The sequence below is a fragment of the Hylobates moloch genome, unplaced genomic scaffold, assembly GCF_009828535.3.
Source record: "Hylobates moloch isolate HMO894 unplaced genomic scaffold, HMol_V3 SCAFFOLD_17, whole genome shotgun sequence".
In the NCBI taxonomy this organism is placed as follows: domain Eukaryota; kingdom Metazoa; phylum Chordata; class Mammalia; order Primates; family Hylobatidae; genus Hylobates; species Hylobates moloch.
In genome coordinates this window covers 42,086,705-42,102,622 of record NW_026652292.1, presented here as the reverse complement: position 1 = coordinate 42,102,622, position 15,918 = coordinate 42,086,705, and the positions used below count along the sequence as shown (strand labels likewise).

Here is a 15,918-nt window from a genome sequence, read left to right as displayed (position 1 = left end):
AGGGTGTGAGATGGGCGGGAGAGCTGCATTGCGAAAATGGGCAGGTGCAAAGCGGACACTCAGGAAAGAACCTGAGGGTTGAACTGTGGACATGATGGAGAAAAGTCGCCCCTAATATGAGTGCAGACACTCCAGCTACAATAAGAGACGAAGGTGGAGAAGGAAGCAAAGAGGCAAGCAGCTGGGGAGATGTGGGGGTGGGATCCAGGGAAGGCTCTCTCTTTATTGCATCTATTTTCAAATTGAAATAGGAAGCAAGGCAGCAGGTGTAAGTAAGGCTGGGGAAGGTTTTAGAGGTTTAAGGAGGAAGGAGAGGGCACGATACTGTTGCTTGGGGACAGGGCAGCACATCCAGAGCTGGGTGCCTGGGCTCCAAGGCAAGTCACTTCATCTCTTCCTGTGCTGGCATCTCCTCAGCTGTGAAATGGTGATGATTATAGAACAGATTCATAGAGTTTTATGATAATTAAATCAGTTGGTATTCATAACATGCTTAGAATATTATATATATTTATATTAAGATAACAAATAAAATAAAGAAGCCAGGCCGACTTAAGACTCAGGAAATGAGTGAGTTTGTAGGACATCATCCAAGGCCCACTGGAGGTTTGGGCTTGATAATTAAATGGGAGCCCCGTCCCAGAAGACAAGGCCAGTCACGGTCGCCCACCGCTGATTCTAGGATTCTAGGGCAATCCGCCCTGTGGACCCCGTGAAGCCTCGGAGGCCCGACACCCAAGCGCTGCCACGCAGGGCTCCCGCGTTGCCCAGCCTCAGGGACTGGTTTCTAAGACAACCATGGGAACCACTGTGACAGGAGAAGCACCTCGCGCCTCGCGCATGCGCACTGGCTGGGACAACTCACGCTCCGCTCCTGGCAGTCAGGCTGCGTCCCCTTTAAATAACCGCGGCTGCGCCGCGGCAAAGGGAGCTCCTGCTGCAGCCCCGGCTGCGGCTGGATCCCGGGTCCAGTATGGGGCCGCGTGGGGGAGGGGGCCGCGGGTGTCCCAGGGACAAGCTCCCAGGAGTCCCCCGTTCAGGACATCCTTGAGCCGAGTTCCACCTATGGAGCCGGAGCTTCAGGGCGCCTCCAGGGTTCTCAGGACTCTTCAGATGTGATTTTGGACCCCTCCCGGTGAGAAAGGATGGGCTCACCACATCTGGTGAGGCAGGCAGGGACTCGCTGGAGCACAGAATGATCCCATGGCCCTTGAGGCTTGGTGTCAGCTGAAAATTCACTGATCCGTGAGCCCTCTGCCTCCCTCCTCCTTTGAAAGAGCCATGGACTGCCCTGATTCTAAAAGCCCTGGGGCTCCTGCAAGCCGACACCGCTTGCCAGGACACGTGCAGACAGGGACCAGGAGAATCCGAGGTGGAGACGATGCGATCAGGCGAGGCACTGACGTATTCCAGAGCAGATGGCGTGAATGCGTGTCACCGGAGGCATATGGGGCGAAGGCGAAACCAACAAAGGTGTCCAGGCATGTGCCCGGTGGCAAGGGGGAAAAAGTGGCCCTTCCCTGAGGGCCAAGGGAAATGAAAGAAGACCTGGGAACCAGGAGGGGACCTGTGCCTGAGTCCAGGCCACAGTTGAAATGCCTGCCAGAGGAGCAAAGAGCTGTCTGCAAGATTCACCCCACCCCCAACCCTCCACCGCACAGGTAGCTCTGAGGCATCCTCCCCTGCACGCGACCGCAGACCCAGTCCGACGCAGTCCCTTTGGTTTCCTGACGTTCCTTACAGCCAGAAAATACAGGGAGTCAGTCCGCCTATAAGCAGAGGAAAGGATGTCCCTCAGGAGTGAGACAGGAAGTGCAGAGGAAATGCGACAGCACCTGTCCTAGAAGACAAGGACAGTCAAGGTCCCCCAGCGGTGATTCCAGGACTCTAGGGCAATCCGCCCTGTGGACCCCGTGGAGAGGTCAGGCCAGAGCCTCAGAGGCCCGAAAACCACGCGCTGCCACGGAGGGCTCCCGCGTTGCCCAGCCTCAGGGACTGGTTTCTAAGACAACAGTGGGAACCACTATGTCGGGAGAATCAGCTGGCTCCTCGTGCATGCGCACTGGCTGGGCCAACTGGCGCTCCGCTCCTGGCAGTCAGGTTGGGTCCTCTTTAAATTAGGGCGGCTGCACAGTTTCACAGGGGGCACCTGCTGCAGCACCGGCTGCGGCTGGATCCGGGGTACACTTTGGGGCCGCCTGGGGGAGGGGGCCGACGTTGTCCCAGGGCCAAGCCCCCAGGAGTCCCGTGTTCAGGACCTCCTTGAGCCCAGTTCCACCGATGGAGCGGGAGCTTCAGGGCGCCTGCGGGGTTCTCAGGATTCCTCTGCAGATGCGATTTTTGACCCCTCCAGGTGAGAAAGGATGGGCTGACCACATCTTGTGACGCAGGCAGGGCCTCGCTGCAGCACAGAATGATCCCATGGATCTCCAGGCGTGGTGTCAGCTGAAAATTCACTGATCCGTGAGCCCTCTACCTCCCTCCTCCTTTGAAAGACCAGTGGACTGCCCCGCTTCTAACAACCCTGGGGCTCCTGCAAGCCGACACCGCTTTCAAGGACAGGTGCATACGGGGACCGGGAGAATCCAAGGTGGAGACGATGCGATCAGGTGCGGCCCAGACGTATCCCAGCGCAGATGGCGTGAATGCGTGTCACCGGAGGCATATGGGGCGAAGGCGAAACCAACAAAGGTGTCCAGGCATGTGCCCGGTGGCAAGGGAGAAAAAGTGGCCTTTCCCTGAGTGCCAAGGGAAATGAAAGAAGACATGGGAACAAGGAGGGGTACTGTGCCTCAGTCCAAGCCACAATTTGAAATGCCTGCCAGAGGAGCAAAGAGCTTTCTGCAAGATTCACCCCACCCCCAACCCTCCACCACCCAGATAGCCCTGACGCATCCTCCCCTGCACGCGACCCCAGACCCAGTCCAGCGCAGTCCTTTTGTTTCCTGACATTCCTTATAGCCAGAAGATTCAGGGAGTCAGTCCGCCTATGAGCAGAGGAAAGGATGTCCCTCAGGAGTGAGACAGGAAGTGCAGAGGAAATGCGACAGCACCTGTCCTAGAAGGCAAGGCCAGTCACAGGCGCCCAGCGGTGATTCTAGGATTCTAGGGCAATGCGCCCTGTGGACCCAATGGAGAGGTCAGGCCGGAGCCTCGGAGGCCCGACACCCAAGCCCTGTCACGGAGGGCTCCCGTGTTGCCCAGCCTCAGGGACTGGTTTCTAAGACAACCGTGGGAACCACTGTGACGATTGAGTCAGCTCGCGCCTCGGGCATGCGCACTGGCTGGGCCAACTCGCGCTGGGCTCCTGGCAGTCATTCTGCGTCCCCTTTAAATAACTGCGGCTGCGCCGGGTAACAGGGGGCTCCTGCTGCAGCACCGGCTGTGGCTGGATCCGGGGTCCAGTTTCGGGCCGCCTGGGGGAGGGGGCCGCGGTTGTCCCACGACCAAGCCCCCAGGGGTCCCGTGTTCAGGACCTCCTTGAGCCGACTTCCACCGATGGAGCCGGAGCTTCAGGGCTCCTGCGGGGTTCGCAGGACTCCTCATCGGATGTAATTTTTGACCCTTTCGCGTGAGAACGGATGGGCTGACCACATCTGGTGAGGCAGGCAGGGAGGGACTCGCTGCAGCACAGAATGATCCCATGGACCTCGAGGCTTGGTGTCAGCGGAAAATTCACGATCCGTGAGCCCTCTGCCTCCCTCCTCCTTTGAAAGAGCAGTGGACTGCCCCGCTTCTAAAAGCCCTGGGGCTCCTGCAAGCCGACACCGCTTTCCAGAACACGTGCAGACAGGGACCGGGCGAATCCGAGTTGGAGACGATGCGATCAGGCGCCGCACTGACGTATCCCAGGGCAGATGTCGTGAATGTGTGTCACCGGAGGCATATGGGGCAATGGCAAAACCAACAAAGTTGTCCAGGCATGTCTCCGGTGGCAAGGGGGAACCAGGGGCCTTTCCCTGAGTGCCAAGGGAAATCAAAGAAGACCTGGGAACCAGGAGAGGACGTGTGCCTCAGTCCAAGCCACAGTTTGAAATGTCTGCCAGAGGAGCAAAGAGTTTTCTGCAAGATTCACCCCACCACCAACCCTCCACGGCCCAGGTAGCCCTGATGCATCCTCCCCTGCACGCGAACCCAGGGGCAGTCTGGCCCAGTCCCTTTGGTTTCCTGACATTCCTTACAGCCAGAAGATTCAGGGAGTCTGTCCGCCTATGAGCAAAGAAGAGAATGTCCCTCAAGAGTGAGACAGGAATTGCAGAGGGAATGTGAAAGCACCTGTCCTAGAAGACAAGGCCAGTCACGGTCGCCTAGCGCTGATTCTGGGATTCTAGGGCAATCTGCCCTGTGGACCCCGTGCAGAAGTCAGGCCGCAGCCTCAGAGTCGCGACACCCAAGGGCTGCCATGGAAGACTCCCGCGTTGCCCAGCCTCAGGGACTGGTTTCTAAGACAACCGTCAGAACCACTGTGACGGGCGAATCAGCTCGCGCCTCGCGCATGCGAACTGGCTGGGCAAACTTGCGCTCAGCTCCTGGGAGTCAGGCTGCGTCCTCTTTAAATAACGGCGGCTGCGCCGTGTCACAGGGGGCTCCTGCTGCAGCACCGGCTGTGGCTGGATCCGTGGTCCAGTTTGGGGCCGGTTGGGGCTGGTGCCGCTGTTGTCCCAGGGCCAAGCCCCCAGGAGTCCCGTGTTCAGGACCTCCTTGAGCCGACTTCCAGCAATGGAGCGGGAGCTTCAGGGCGCCTGCGGGGTTTGCAGGACTCCTCTTCACATGTAATTTTTGACCCCTTCGGGTGAGATCGGATGGGCTGACCACATCTGGTGACGCAGGCAGGGGCCTTGCTGCAGCACAGAATGATCCCATGGCCCTCGAGGCTTGCTGTCAACTGAAAATTCACTGATCCGTGAGCCCTCTGCCTCCCTCCTCCTTTGAAAGAGCAGTGGACTACCCCTCTTCTAAAAGCCCTGGGGCTCCTGCAAGCTGACACCGCTTTCCAGGACACGTGCAGACAGGCACCTGGCGAATCCGAGTTGGAGACGATGCGATCAGGCGCGGCACTGACGTATCCCAGGGCAGATGTCGTGAATGCATGTCATCCGAGACATAAGGGGCGATGGCGAAACCAACGAAGGTGTCCAGGCATGTGTCCGGTGGCAAGGGGGAATTAGGGGCCTTTCCCTGAGGGCCAAGGAAAATGAAAGAAGTCCTGGGAACCAGGAAGGGGCCTGTGCCTCAGTCCAAGCCACAGTTTGAAATGCCTGTCAGATGAGCAAAGAGCTTTCTGCAAGATTCACCCCAGCACGAACCCTCCACGGCCCAGGTAGCCCTGACGCATCCTCCCCTGCTCCCGACCCCAGCCACAGTCTGGCCCAGTCCCTTTGGTTTCCTGACATTCTTTACGGCCAGAAGATTCAGGGAGTCAGTCCACGTATGAGCAGAGAAGAGAATGTCCCTCAAGAGTGAGACAGGAATTGCAGAGGGAATGCGAAAGCACCTGTCCTAGAAGACAAGGCCAGTCACGGTCGCCTAGCGCTGATTCTAGGACTCTTGGGCAATCCGCCCTGTGGACCCCGTGGAGAGGTCAGGTCGGAGCCTCAGACGCCAGACACCCAAGCCCTGCCCTGGAGGGCTCCCGCGTTGCCCAGCCTCAGGGACTGGTTTCGAAGACAACCATGGGAACCACTGTGAGGGAAGAATCAGCTCGTGCCTCGCGCATGCGCACTGGCTGGGCCAAATCGCGCTCCGCTCCTGGCAGTCAGGCTGCGTCCCCTTTAAATAACGGTGGTTGCGCCGTGGCACAGGGTACTCCTGCCGCAGCCCCGGCTCCGGCTTTATCCGGGGTCCAGTTTGGGGCTGCGTGTGGGAGGGGGCAGCGAGTGTCCCAGGGCCAAGACCCTAGGAGTCCCTTGTTCAGGACCTCCATGAGCCGACTTCCACCGATGGAGCGGAAGCTTCAGGGCGCCTGCGGGGTTCTCAGGACTCCTGTTCAGATGTGATTTTGGACCTCTCCGGCTGAGAAAGAATGAGGTCACCACATCTGGTGAGGCTGGAAGGGCCTCGCTGCAGCACAGAATGATCCCATGGACCTCGAGGCGTGGTGTCAGCTGAAAATTCACTGATCCGTGAGCCCTCTGCCTCCCTCCTGGTTTGAAAGAGCAGTGGACTGCCCCGATTCTAAAAGACCTGGGGCTCCTACAAGCCGACACCGCTTTCCAGGACACGTGCAGACAGGGACGGGTCGAATCCAAAGTGGAGACGATGCGATCAGGCGCAGCACTGACGTATCCCAAGACAGATGTCGTGAATGCGTGTCACCCGAGGCCTATGGGGCGATGGCCAAACCAACAAAGGTGTCCAGGCATGTGTCCGGTGGCAAGGGGGAAATAGGGGCCTTTCCCTGAGGGCCAAGGGAAATGAAAGAAGACCTGGGAACCAGGAGGGGGCCTGTGCCTCAGTCAAAGCCACAGTTTGAAATGCCTGCCAGAGGAGCAAAGAGCTTTCTGCAAGATTCACCACACCCCCAACCCTCCACCGCCCCGGTAGCCCTGACGCATCCTCCCCTGCACGCGACCCCAGACCCAGTCCCGCGCAGTCTGTTTGGTTTCCGGACATTCCTTACAGCCAGAAGATTCAGGCAGTCAGTCTGCCTATGAGCAGAGGAGAGGATATCGCCCAAGAGTGAGACAGGAAGTGTAGAGGAAATACGACAGCACCTGTCCTAGAAGACAAAGCCAGTCACGGTCGCCTAGCGCTGATTCTAGGATTCTAGGGCAATCTGCCCTGTGGACCCCGTGCAGAGGTCAGGCCGCAGCCTCGGAGTCGCGACACCCAAGCGCTGCCATGGAAGACTCCCGGGTTGCCCAGCCTCAGGGACTGGTTTCTAAGACAACCGTCGGAACCACTGTGGCTGGAGAATCTGCTCGCGCCTTGCGCATGCGTACTGTCTAGGCCAACTGTCGCGAGACTTCTGGCAGTCCAGCTGCGTCCTCTTTAAATAAGGGCGGCTGCACCGCTTCACAGGGGACTCCTGCTGCAGCCCCGGCTGCGGCTGGATCCGGGGTACACTTTGGGGCTGCCTGGGGGAGGGGGCCGACGTTGTCCCAGGGCCAAGCCCCCAGGAGTCCCGTGTTCAGGACCTCCTTGAGCCGAGTTCCACCGATGGAGCGGGAGCTTCAGGGCGCCTGCAGGTTTCTCAGGATTCCTCTTCAGATGTGATTTTTGACGCCTCTGGGTGAGAAATGATGGGCTCACCACATCTGGTGACGCAGGCAGGGCCTCGCTGCAGCACAGAATGATCCCATGGACCTTGAGGCGTGGTGTCAGCTGAAAATTCACTGATCAGTGAGCCTTCTGCCTCCCTCCTCCTTTGAAAGAGCAGTGGACTGCCCCGCTTCTAAAAGCCCTGGGGCTCCTACAAGACGACACCGCTTTCCAGGACACGTGCAGACAGGCACTGGGCGAATCCGAGTTGGAGACGATGTGATCAGGCGCGGCACGAACGTATCCCAGGGCAGATGTCGTGAATGCGTGTCACCGGAGGCATATGGGGCCATGGCGAAACCAACAAAGGTGTCCAGGCATGTGTCCGGTGGCAAGGGGGAACCAGGGGCCTTTCCCTGAGTGCCAAGGGAAATGAAAGAAGGCCTGGGAACCAGGAGGGGGCCTGTGCCTCAGTGCAAGCCACAGTTTGAAATGCCTGCCAGAGGAGCAAAGAGTTTTCTGCAAGATTCACCTCACCACCAACCCTCCACAGCCCAGGTAGCCCTGACGCATCCTCCCCTGCCCGCGACCCCAGGGGCAGTCTGGCCCAGTCCCTTTGGTTTGCTGACATTCCTTACAGCCAGAAGATTCAGGGAGTCTGTCCGCCTATGAGCAGAGAAGAGAATGTCCCTCAAGGGTGAGACAGGAATTGCAGAGGGAATGCGAAAGCACCTGTCCTAGAAGACAAGGCCAGTCACGGTCGCCTAGCGCTGATTCTAGGATTCTAGGGCAATCTGCCCTGTGGACCCCGTGCAGAGGTCAGGCCGCAGCCTCGGAGTCGCGACACCCAAGCGCTGCCATGGAAGACTCCCGTGTTGCCCAGACTCAAGGACTGGTTTCTAAGACAACCGTGGGAACCACTGTGACGGGAGAATCATCTCACGCCTCGCGCATGCAAACTGGCTGGGCAAACTCGCGCTCAGCTCCTGGCAGTCAGGCTGCCTCCTCTTTAAATAACTGCGGCTGCGTCGCGTCACAGGGGCCTCCTGCTGCAGCACCGGCTGCGACTGGATCCGGGGTCCAGTTAGGGGCCGCCCGGGGGAGGTGGTCGCGGGTGTCCCAGGGCCAAGCCCCCAGGAGTCCCATGTTCAGGACCTCCTTGAGCCGAGTTCCACTGATGGAGCTGGAGTTTCAGGGCGCCTGCGGGGTTCTCAGGACTCCTCTTCGGATGTAATTTTTGACCCCTTCGCGTGAGAACGGATGGGCTGACCACATCTGGTGAGGCAGGCAGGGCCTCGCTGCAGCACAGAATGATCCCATGGACCTCGAGGCTTGGTGTCAGCTGAAAATTCACTGATCCGTGAGCCCTCTGCCTCCCTCCTCCTTTGAAAGACCAGTGGACTGCCCCGCTTCTAACAGCCCTGGGGCTCCTGTAAGTCGACACCGCTTTCAAGAACAGGTGCATACAGGGACTGGGCGAATCCAAGGTGGAGACGATGCGATCAGGTGCGGCCCAGACGTATCCCAGAGCAGATGACGTGAATGCGTGTCACCGGAGGCATATGGGGCGATGGCGAAACCACAATGGTGTCCAGGCATGTGCCCGGTGGCAAGGGAGAACAAGTGGCCTTTCCCTGAGTGCCAAGGGAAATGAAAGAAGACATGGGAACAAGGAGGGGTACTGTGCCTCAGTCCAAGCCCCAGTTTGAAATGCCTGCCAGAGGAGCAAAGAGCTTTCTGCAAGATTCACCCCACCCCCAACCCTCCACCGCCCAGATAGCCCTGACGCATCCTCCTCTGCACGCGACCCCAGACCCAGTCCAGCACGGTCCCTTTTGTTTCCTGACATTCCTTACAGCCAGAAGATTCAGGGAGTCAGTCCGCCTATGAGCAGAGGAAAGGATGTCTCTCAGGAGTGAGACAGGAAGTGCAGAGGAAATGCGACAGCAGCTGTCCTAGAAGGCAAGGCCAGTCACAGGCGCCCAGCGGTGATTCTAGGATTCTAGGGCAATCCGCCCTGTGGACCCTGTGGAAAGGTCAGGCCGGAGCCTCGGAGGCCCGACACCCAAGCCCTGTCACGGAGGGCTCCCGTGTTGCCCAGCCTCAGGGACTGGTTTCTAAGACAACCGTGGGAACCACTGTGACGGTTGAGTCAGCTCGCGCCTCGGGCATGCGCACTGGCTGGGCCAACTCGCGCTGGGCTCCTGGCAGTCATTCTGCGTCCCCTTTAAATAACTGCGGCTGCGCCGGGTAACAGGGGGCTCCTGCTGCAGCACCGGCTGTGGCTGGATCCGAAGTCCAGTTTCGGGCCGCCTGTGGGAGGGGGCCGTGGTTGTCCCACGACCAAGCCCCCAGGGGTCCCCTGTTCAGGGGCTCCTTGAGCTGACTTCCACCGACCACCGACGGAGTGGGAGCTTCAGGGCTCCCGCGGGGTTCGCACGACTCCTCTTCAGATGTAATTTTTGACCCCTTCGCGTGAGAACGGAGGGGCTGACCACATCTGGTGAGGCAGGCAGGGAGGGACTCGCTGCAGCACAGAATGATCCCATGGACCTCGAGGCGTGGTGTCAGCTGAAAATTCACTGATCCGTGAGCCCTCTGCCTCCCTCCTGGTTTGAAAGAGCAGTGGACTGCCCCGCTTCTAAAAGCCCTGGGGCTCCTACAAACCGACACCGCTTCCAAGGACAGGTGCGTACAGGGACCGAGTGAATCCAAGGTGGAGACGATGCGATCAGGTGCGGCGGAGACCTATCCCACAGCAGATGGTGTGAATGCGTGTCACCGGAGGCATATGGGGCGATGGCGAAACCAACAAAGGTGTCCAGGCCTGTCTCCGGTGGCAAGGGGGAACCAGGGGCCTTTCCCTGAGTGCCAAGGGAAATGAAAGAAGACCTGGGAACCAGGAGGGGACCTGTGCCTCAGTCCAAGCCACAGTTTGACATGCCTGCCAGAGGAGCAAAGAGTTTTCTGCAAGATTCACCCCACCACCAACCCTCCACGGCCCAGGTAGCCCTGATGCATCCTCCCCTGCACGCGACCCCAGGGGCAGTCTGGCCCAGTCCCTTTGGTTTCCTGACATTCCTTACAGCCAGAAGATTCAGGGAGTCTGTCCGCCTATGAGCAGAGAAGAGAATGTCCCTCAAGAGTGAGACAGGAATTGCAGAGGGAATGCGAAAGCACCTGTCCTAGAAGACAAGGCCAGTCACGGTCGCCTAGCGCTGATTCTTGGATTCTAGGGCAATCTGCCCTGTGGACCCCAGGCAGAGGTCAGGCCACAGCCTCGGAGGCCCGACACCCAAGTGCTGCCATGGAAGACTCCCGTGTTGCCCAGACTCAAGGACTTGTTTCTAAGACAACCGTGGGAACCACTGTGACGGGAGAATCATCTCACGCCTCGCGCATGCAAACTGGCTGGGCAAACTCGCGCTCAGCTCCTGGCAGTCAGGCTGCCTCCTCTTTAAATAACTGCGGCTGCGTCGCGTCACAGGGGCCTCCTCCTGCAGCACCGGCTGCGACTGGATCCGGGGTCCAGTTAGGGGCCGCCTGGTGGAGGTGGCCGCGGGTGTACCAGGGCCAAGCCCCCAGGAGTCCGGTGTTCAGGACCTCCTTGAGCCGAGTTCCACCGATGGAGCGGGAGCTTCAGGGCGCCTGCGGGGTTCTCAGGATTCCTCTTCAGATGTGATTTTTGACCCCTCCGGGTGAAAAAGGATGGGCTCACCACATCTTGTGACGCAGGCAGGGCCCCGCTGCAGCACAGAATGGTCCCATGGACCTTGAGGCGTGGTGTCAGCCGAAAATTCACTGGTCCGTGAGCCCTCTGCCTCCCTCCTCCTTTGAAAGTGCAGTGGACTGCTCCGTTTCTAAAAGCCCTGGGGCTCCTGCAAGCCGACACCACTTTCTAGGACACGTACAGACAGGGACCTGGCGAATCCGAGGTGGAGACAATTCTATCAGGCGTGGCAGTGACGTATTCCAGAGCAGACGGCGTGAATGCGTGTCACCGGAAGCATATGGGGCCATGGCTAAACCAACAAGTGTGTCCAGGCCTGTGCCCCGTGGCAAGGGGGAACAAGTGGCTTTTCCCTGAGTGCCAAGGGAAATGAAAGAAGACCTGGGAACCAGGAGGGGGCCTGTGCCTCAGTCCAAGCCACAGTTTGAAATGCCTGCCAGAGGAGCGAAGAGCTTTCTGCAAGATTCACCCCACCCCCAACCCTCCACCGCCCAGGTAGTCCTGACACATCTTCCCCTGCACACGACCGCAGCCGCAGTCCGGAGCAGTCCCTTTGGTTTCCTGACATTCCTTACAGCCAGAAAATTCAGTGAGTCAGTCCGCCTTTGAGCAGAGTAGAGGATGTCCCCCAAGAGTGAGACAAGAAGTGCAGAGGAAATGCGACAGCACCTGTCCTAGAAGACAAGGCCAGTCACGGTTGCCTAGTGCTGATGCTAGGCAATCCACCCACCCATGAGGTGAAACATGGAGTCCCAGGAAGCTTCCCTGCCTGAGAGACGTATGTAAGCCAAGAGCTCCAGGGTCATCATACCTGCCCAATACAGCAGAAACATGTTTGGAGAGAGATACAGTCATGACACGGATCTCCAGGAAGTGTCTCCCTGATGGACTTGGAAGTCACCTTCGTAGAAGATATTCAGCCAGACCAAGAGGCATCTAGGCCCCTCAGAAACAGCGGAGACAGAGCCGGCAGCAGGAGAGAGGAGAGGCCAGAGCCCAGGCAGGGTACAGCACCGTGCCATTGCCAGGGGCATAAGGGGAAGGTTGCGAAATGGGTGGCTTGTCCAGACAGGCCAGCGTTCCAGGGACAGGGATTTTTGCCGTCTTCCATTCCCGGATTCGTCTTCAAGATTGTATCGTGGTGTGGCTTTATTTCACAGAGAAGGGCCGAGGAAAGGTACAATCATCTTGGACATGGGTCCGCTCCTCTCCTGCCGGACAATGTGCTCCTGTGCGGCTTTTGTCCTGGGCTGGAGTGTGGTCCACTTGATCCTAGAAAAGAGGCCGTTCAGGATGGGGATGAGACTTCCATTGCTCCGGGACGGACGCATCTCCTCACGTGATCGAGGCCTTCACAAACCCAAAGTAGAAGCACCGCGAAAACGATGGACAACCGGCCACAGGACCCCGGCAGAGACGCAGAAAGAGGCTCACCAAGGACCGGCCGACATGCAAGAAATCGCTTTTTACGCACAGGGAACATTCGTGCAAAGACACACACGCACACGGGCACACACACACACCGACAGAGAGAGGGAAAGAAGCACAGAGAGGGTGAGAGACAGAGAGAGAAGAGAGAATGGGAGAGACACCCACACACGCAGTCCTACAGACGTGACACAGAAGTACACACCCCCAGGCAACCCCTGCGGCTGCGGGGTTCTGCTCTCTATGGCAATGACCCTCGGGTGAGAGAACAGCCCACAGGCATGCAGGCAGAACTGTCCTGGAGATCTCGGGGGCACAATTTCTGGGAAGACTCACTCGAACACCGTCCGGGCAGGCCTGAGGCTTGGATGCCACGCTGCTTCCCCCGGACTCTGCCTGTGGTTTCATCATCCTGGTAGGTCCTTTGGGACTCCTGGCAGCCGGAGACGTTCCTGTGGACCCCATGGAGAGGTCAGGCCGGAGCCTCGGAGGCCCGACACCCAAGAGCTGCCAGGGAGGGCTTCCACTTTGCCAAGCCTCAGGGACTGGTTTCTAAGACAACCGTGGGAACCAGTGACTGGAGAATCGGCTCGCGCCTTGCGCATGCGCATTGGCTGGGCCGCCTCACGCTCTGCTCCTGGCAGTCAGACTGTGTCCTCTTTAAATAATGGTGGCTGTGCGGCGATACCTTGGGCTGCTGCTGCAGTCGCGGCTGCAGCTGGATCCTGGGTCCAGTTTGGGGCCGCGTGGGAGAGGGGGCCGCGGGTGTCCCAGGGTTAAGCCCCCAGGATTCCCGTCTTCAGGACCTCCTTGAGCCGACTTCCACCGATTGTGGGGGAGCCTCAGGGCGCCTGCTGGGTTCTGAGGACTCGTCTTCAGATCCGATTTTGGTCCCCTCCAGGTGAGAAAGGTTGGGCTCACCGTGTCTGTTGATTCAGGCAGGGCCTCACCGCAGCATAGAATGATCCCATGGCCCTCAAGGCGTGTTGTCAGCCGAAAATTCACTGATCCGTGAGCCCTCTGCCTCCCTACTCCTTTGAAAGAGCAGTTGCCTGCTGGGCTTCTAAAAGCCCTGGGGCTCCTGCAAGCTGACACCTCTTTCCAGGACACGTGCAGACAGGGACAGGGTGAATCCGAGGTGGAGACAATGCGATCACACGTGGCCCTGGCGTATCTTGTAGCAGATGGTGTGAATGTGTGTCACCGGAGGCATATGGGGCGATGGCAAAACCAACAATGGTGTCCAGGCATGTGCCCCTTGGAAGTGGTGCAAATGTGACATTTCCATCAATGTCGGGGAAAATCAAAGAACACCTGGAAACCACCGCCACGAGCATAAGGGCAGGAGAGCCAAACGGGTGACTTGTCCTGAGAGGTTAGGGTTCCATTGAGAAGAATCATGCCATGTCCTGTTCTTAGCTTCTTCTTTTAGATTTTGTGATGTGGCTTCGTTTCTCAGACAAGAGCCACGAGGAGATAGTACTGTCTCCTTTCACGTCGGTCTGCTCCCCCTCCTGCAAGACAAGCAGCTCCTTTGAGACTTTTTTTTTTTTTTTTTTTGCCTGCAGTGTGGTCATGTTGATCTTAGAAAAGACGCAGCTGAGGATCCGGATGAAATTTCAATATCTTTGAGGCCGACGCATCTCCTCACTTCGTCAAGGCCTTCAGAAACCAATGTGGAACTGCCCCGGAAACTATGGACAACCGGCCACACGACCCAGGCAGAAATGCAGAAAAAGGCCCACTAAAGACATGCTGACATGCATGAAACCTCTTTGTAGCTCACTGGGCACATTGTTCCCAACACACACACACACACACACACACACACACACACACACACACACAGAGAGAGAGAGAGAGAGAGAGAAAGCGAGAGAAACAGACAGAGAGTGAGAGACATAGACAGAAGAGAGAATTGGAGACACAGGCACACAGATATACAGCAGTGGCAGAGAAACGCACATCCCCAGGCAATCCCTTAGTCTGCGGGGTTCTGCTCTTTGGGAGTACGACCCTCGGGTGAGAGAGCAGCCCACGGGCACACAGGCCGACCTGTGCTCGAGATCACGGGGGGCACGTCTTTTGTGGGGACTCATCCGAACGCCGTCCGTGCAGGCCTGAGGCTGAGATGCTGCGCTGCTTTCCCAGGACTCCCTCTGCTTTTTCTGCATCCTGGTCAGCCCTCCTTGTATCGTGGTGTCCTGAAACTGTTTTTTCAAGCCCCTGGATTGGTCAGGCTGGAGCCTCAACACGGACGCACTGCCCCGAAGGGCTCCTGCTTTGATAAGGTTCAAGGAGTCGTCCTCAGCCAACCGCTGGAGTCACTATGACAGGAGAATGGGCTCACGCCTCGCGCATGCGCATTTCCCAGGCCGACTGCTGCTTTGCTGTTCAAAGTCTGGCTGTGGCTCCTTTAAACAGGTTCTGCGATGCGTGGACTGGGGTTTCTGTGTCAGTCGCGGTGGTTGCTGGAGCGGGGATGTAGTAGGGGGCATTTTGGGAGTGGGGGCTTCGGGCCCCCCAGGGCCGGACCCCCTGGAGTCCTGTCCTCAGGACCTCCTTGAGCCAATTTCTACCGGTGGAGGTGGACCCTGCTTCAGGGTGCCGGTTCTGGTCTCCGGACTCATAGGCTGGCGTGCATTGTTGTGATCACAGCTTACTGCAGCCTTAATCTCCCAGATTTAAGCAATTTTCTTGTCTCAGCCTCCCACGTACCTGGGACTACAGGCATGTGCCCCCACACTCAACTACTTTTCTTCAAAAACATTTTTGTACGAATGGGGACTTACTGTGTTTCCTGGCTCATGTTAAACTCCTGGGCTCAAGCCGTCCTCCTGCTTTGGCCTCCTCAAGTGCTGAGATTACAGGTGTGAGCTTCCACATGCAGCTAAATTCTTATATCTTAAATCCCTACCTCCCACAATAAGCAGATGTTAGGCCCACGTATTTTATAACTTTTTGCTGTTTATGTCTCTTTTTGTCCCTGGACACAGGGATTAGCAGCCCACTCTCCACCAAATTTCAAATCATTAGGGGCATTATGCTGTGTCCCAGGAGTGGCTGAGGCTTCAAGGACCTGCTGCTCTAACATAGGTCTGCTGAGGAGTACAATTCATCTTGTGTTTCTGTGTTGTTTAACAACCTTCCTGACCTCCTCTAAGTCGGTCCATCCTGCCACAACTGGCAAGAATCAAGAAACTCTCCAAGAAAATGTTTCTCAATCTGCCTGTTGTCAAGTAGAAGACTGGTCTGCTGACCATGGGGGCATGGCAGGGCTTGACAGTGAGCGCCCCCCACCGTGTTTGCTCTTCACGGCATGTTCCACCTGAACTTTCCCGTCTGCTCAGTGAGTCTTGACAGTGTGGTAAAGGGGACTCACTCTCAAAGACCAAGGCTGACCCTCTCTAGATACAATGCCATGACCTAGTTACTGTCACTGTGGTTTTGTCTTCAGGGACTAAAGGATACAGTAAGAATTTGTTCCTTTAATTGTCCTGTTGATGCACAAAATACTTAAATGCTTCTACATAGGTCTGCTCTTTTGGGCCACAGAGCAC

General features: G+C 57.8%; 1 protein-coding gene and 1 long non-coding RNA gene across 3 annotated transcripts; both read right to left on the bottom strand.

The window, feature by feature from the left end:
* Positions 1 to 203: 203 nt before the first annotated feature.
* On the bottom strand, positions 204 to 1,630 carry LOC131381683 (uncharacterized). Its single transcript, XR_009210566.1, has 2 exons — positions 1,156 to 1,630; positions 204 to 417 (listed from the first exon to the last, which is right to left on the bottom strand). It is a non-coding gene; the product is annotated as an uncharacterized LOC131381683 (long non-coding RNA).
* A 10,141-nt stretch (positions 1,631 to 11,771) lies between these two features.
* On the bottom strand, positions 11,772 to 12,920 carry LOC131381682 (protein FAM27A/B/C-like). 2 transcript variants are annotated; one of them, XM_058430179.1, is made up of 2 exons: positions 12,564 to 12,920; positions 11,772 to 12,202 (listed from the first exon to the last, which is right to left on the bottom strand). In XM_058430179.1, exons 1-2 carry the CDS (start codon positions 12,821 to 12,823, stop codon positions 12,085 to 12,087), a joined length of 378 nt encoding a protein of 125 aa, XP_058286162.1. In that variant the 5' UTR covers positions 12,824 to 12,920; the 3' UTR covers positions 11,772 to 12,084. The 2 variants fall into 2 exon arrangements, with proteins under 2 accessions (XP_058286162.1, XP_058286163.1); XM_058430180.1 differs by having other exon boundaries at positions 12,695 to 12,920.
* Positions 12,921 to 15,918: the final 2,998 nt, after the last annotated feature.

Excerpts from the sequence above, each read along its gene's own strand:
- LOC131381682 (XM_058430179.1), bottom strand. The coding sequence starts at position 12,823 with ATGGGGTCCACAGGAACGTCTCCGGCTGCCAGGAGTCCCAAAGGACCT. Across the intron at positions 12,203-12,563 it reads GCCGCAGGGGTTGCCTGGGG|GATCAAGTGGACCACACTCC; the intron begins GTGTGTACTTCT and ends CCTCTTTTCTAG.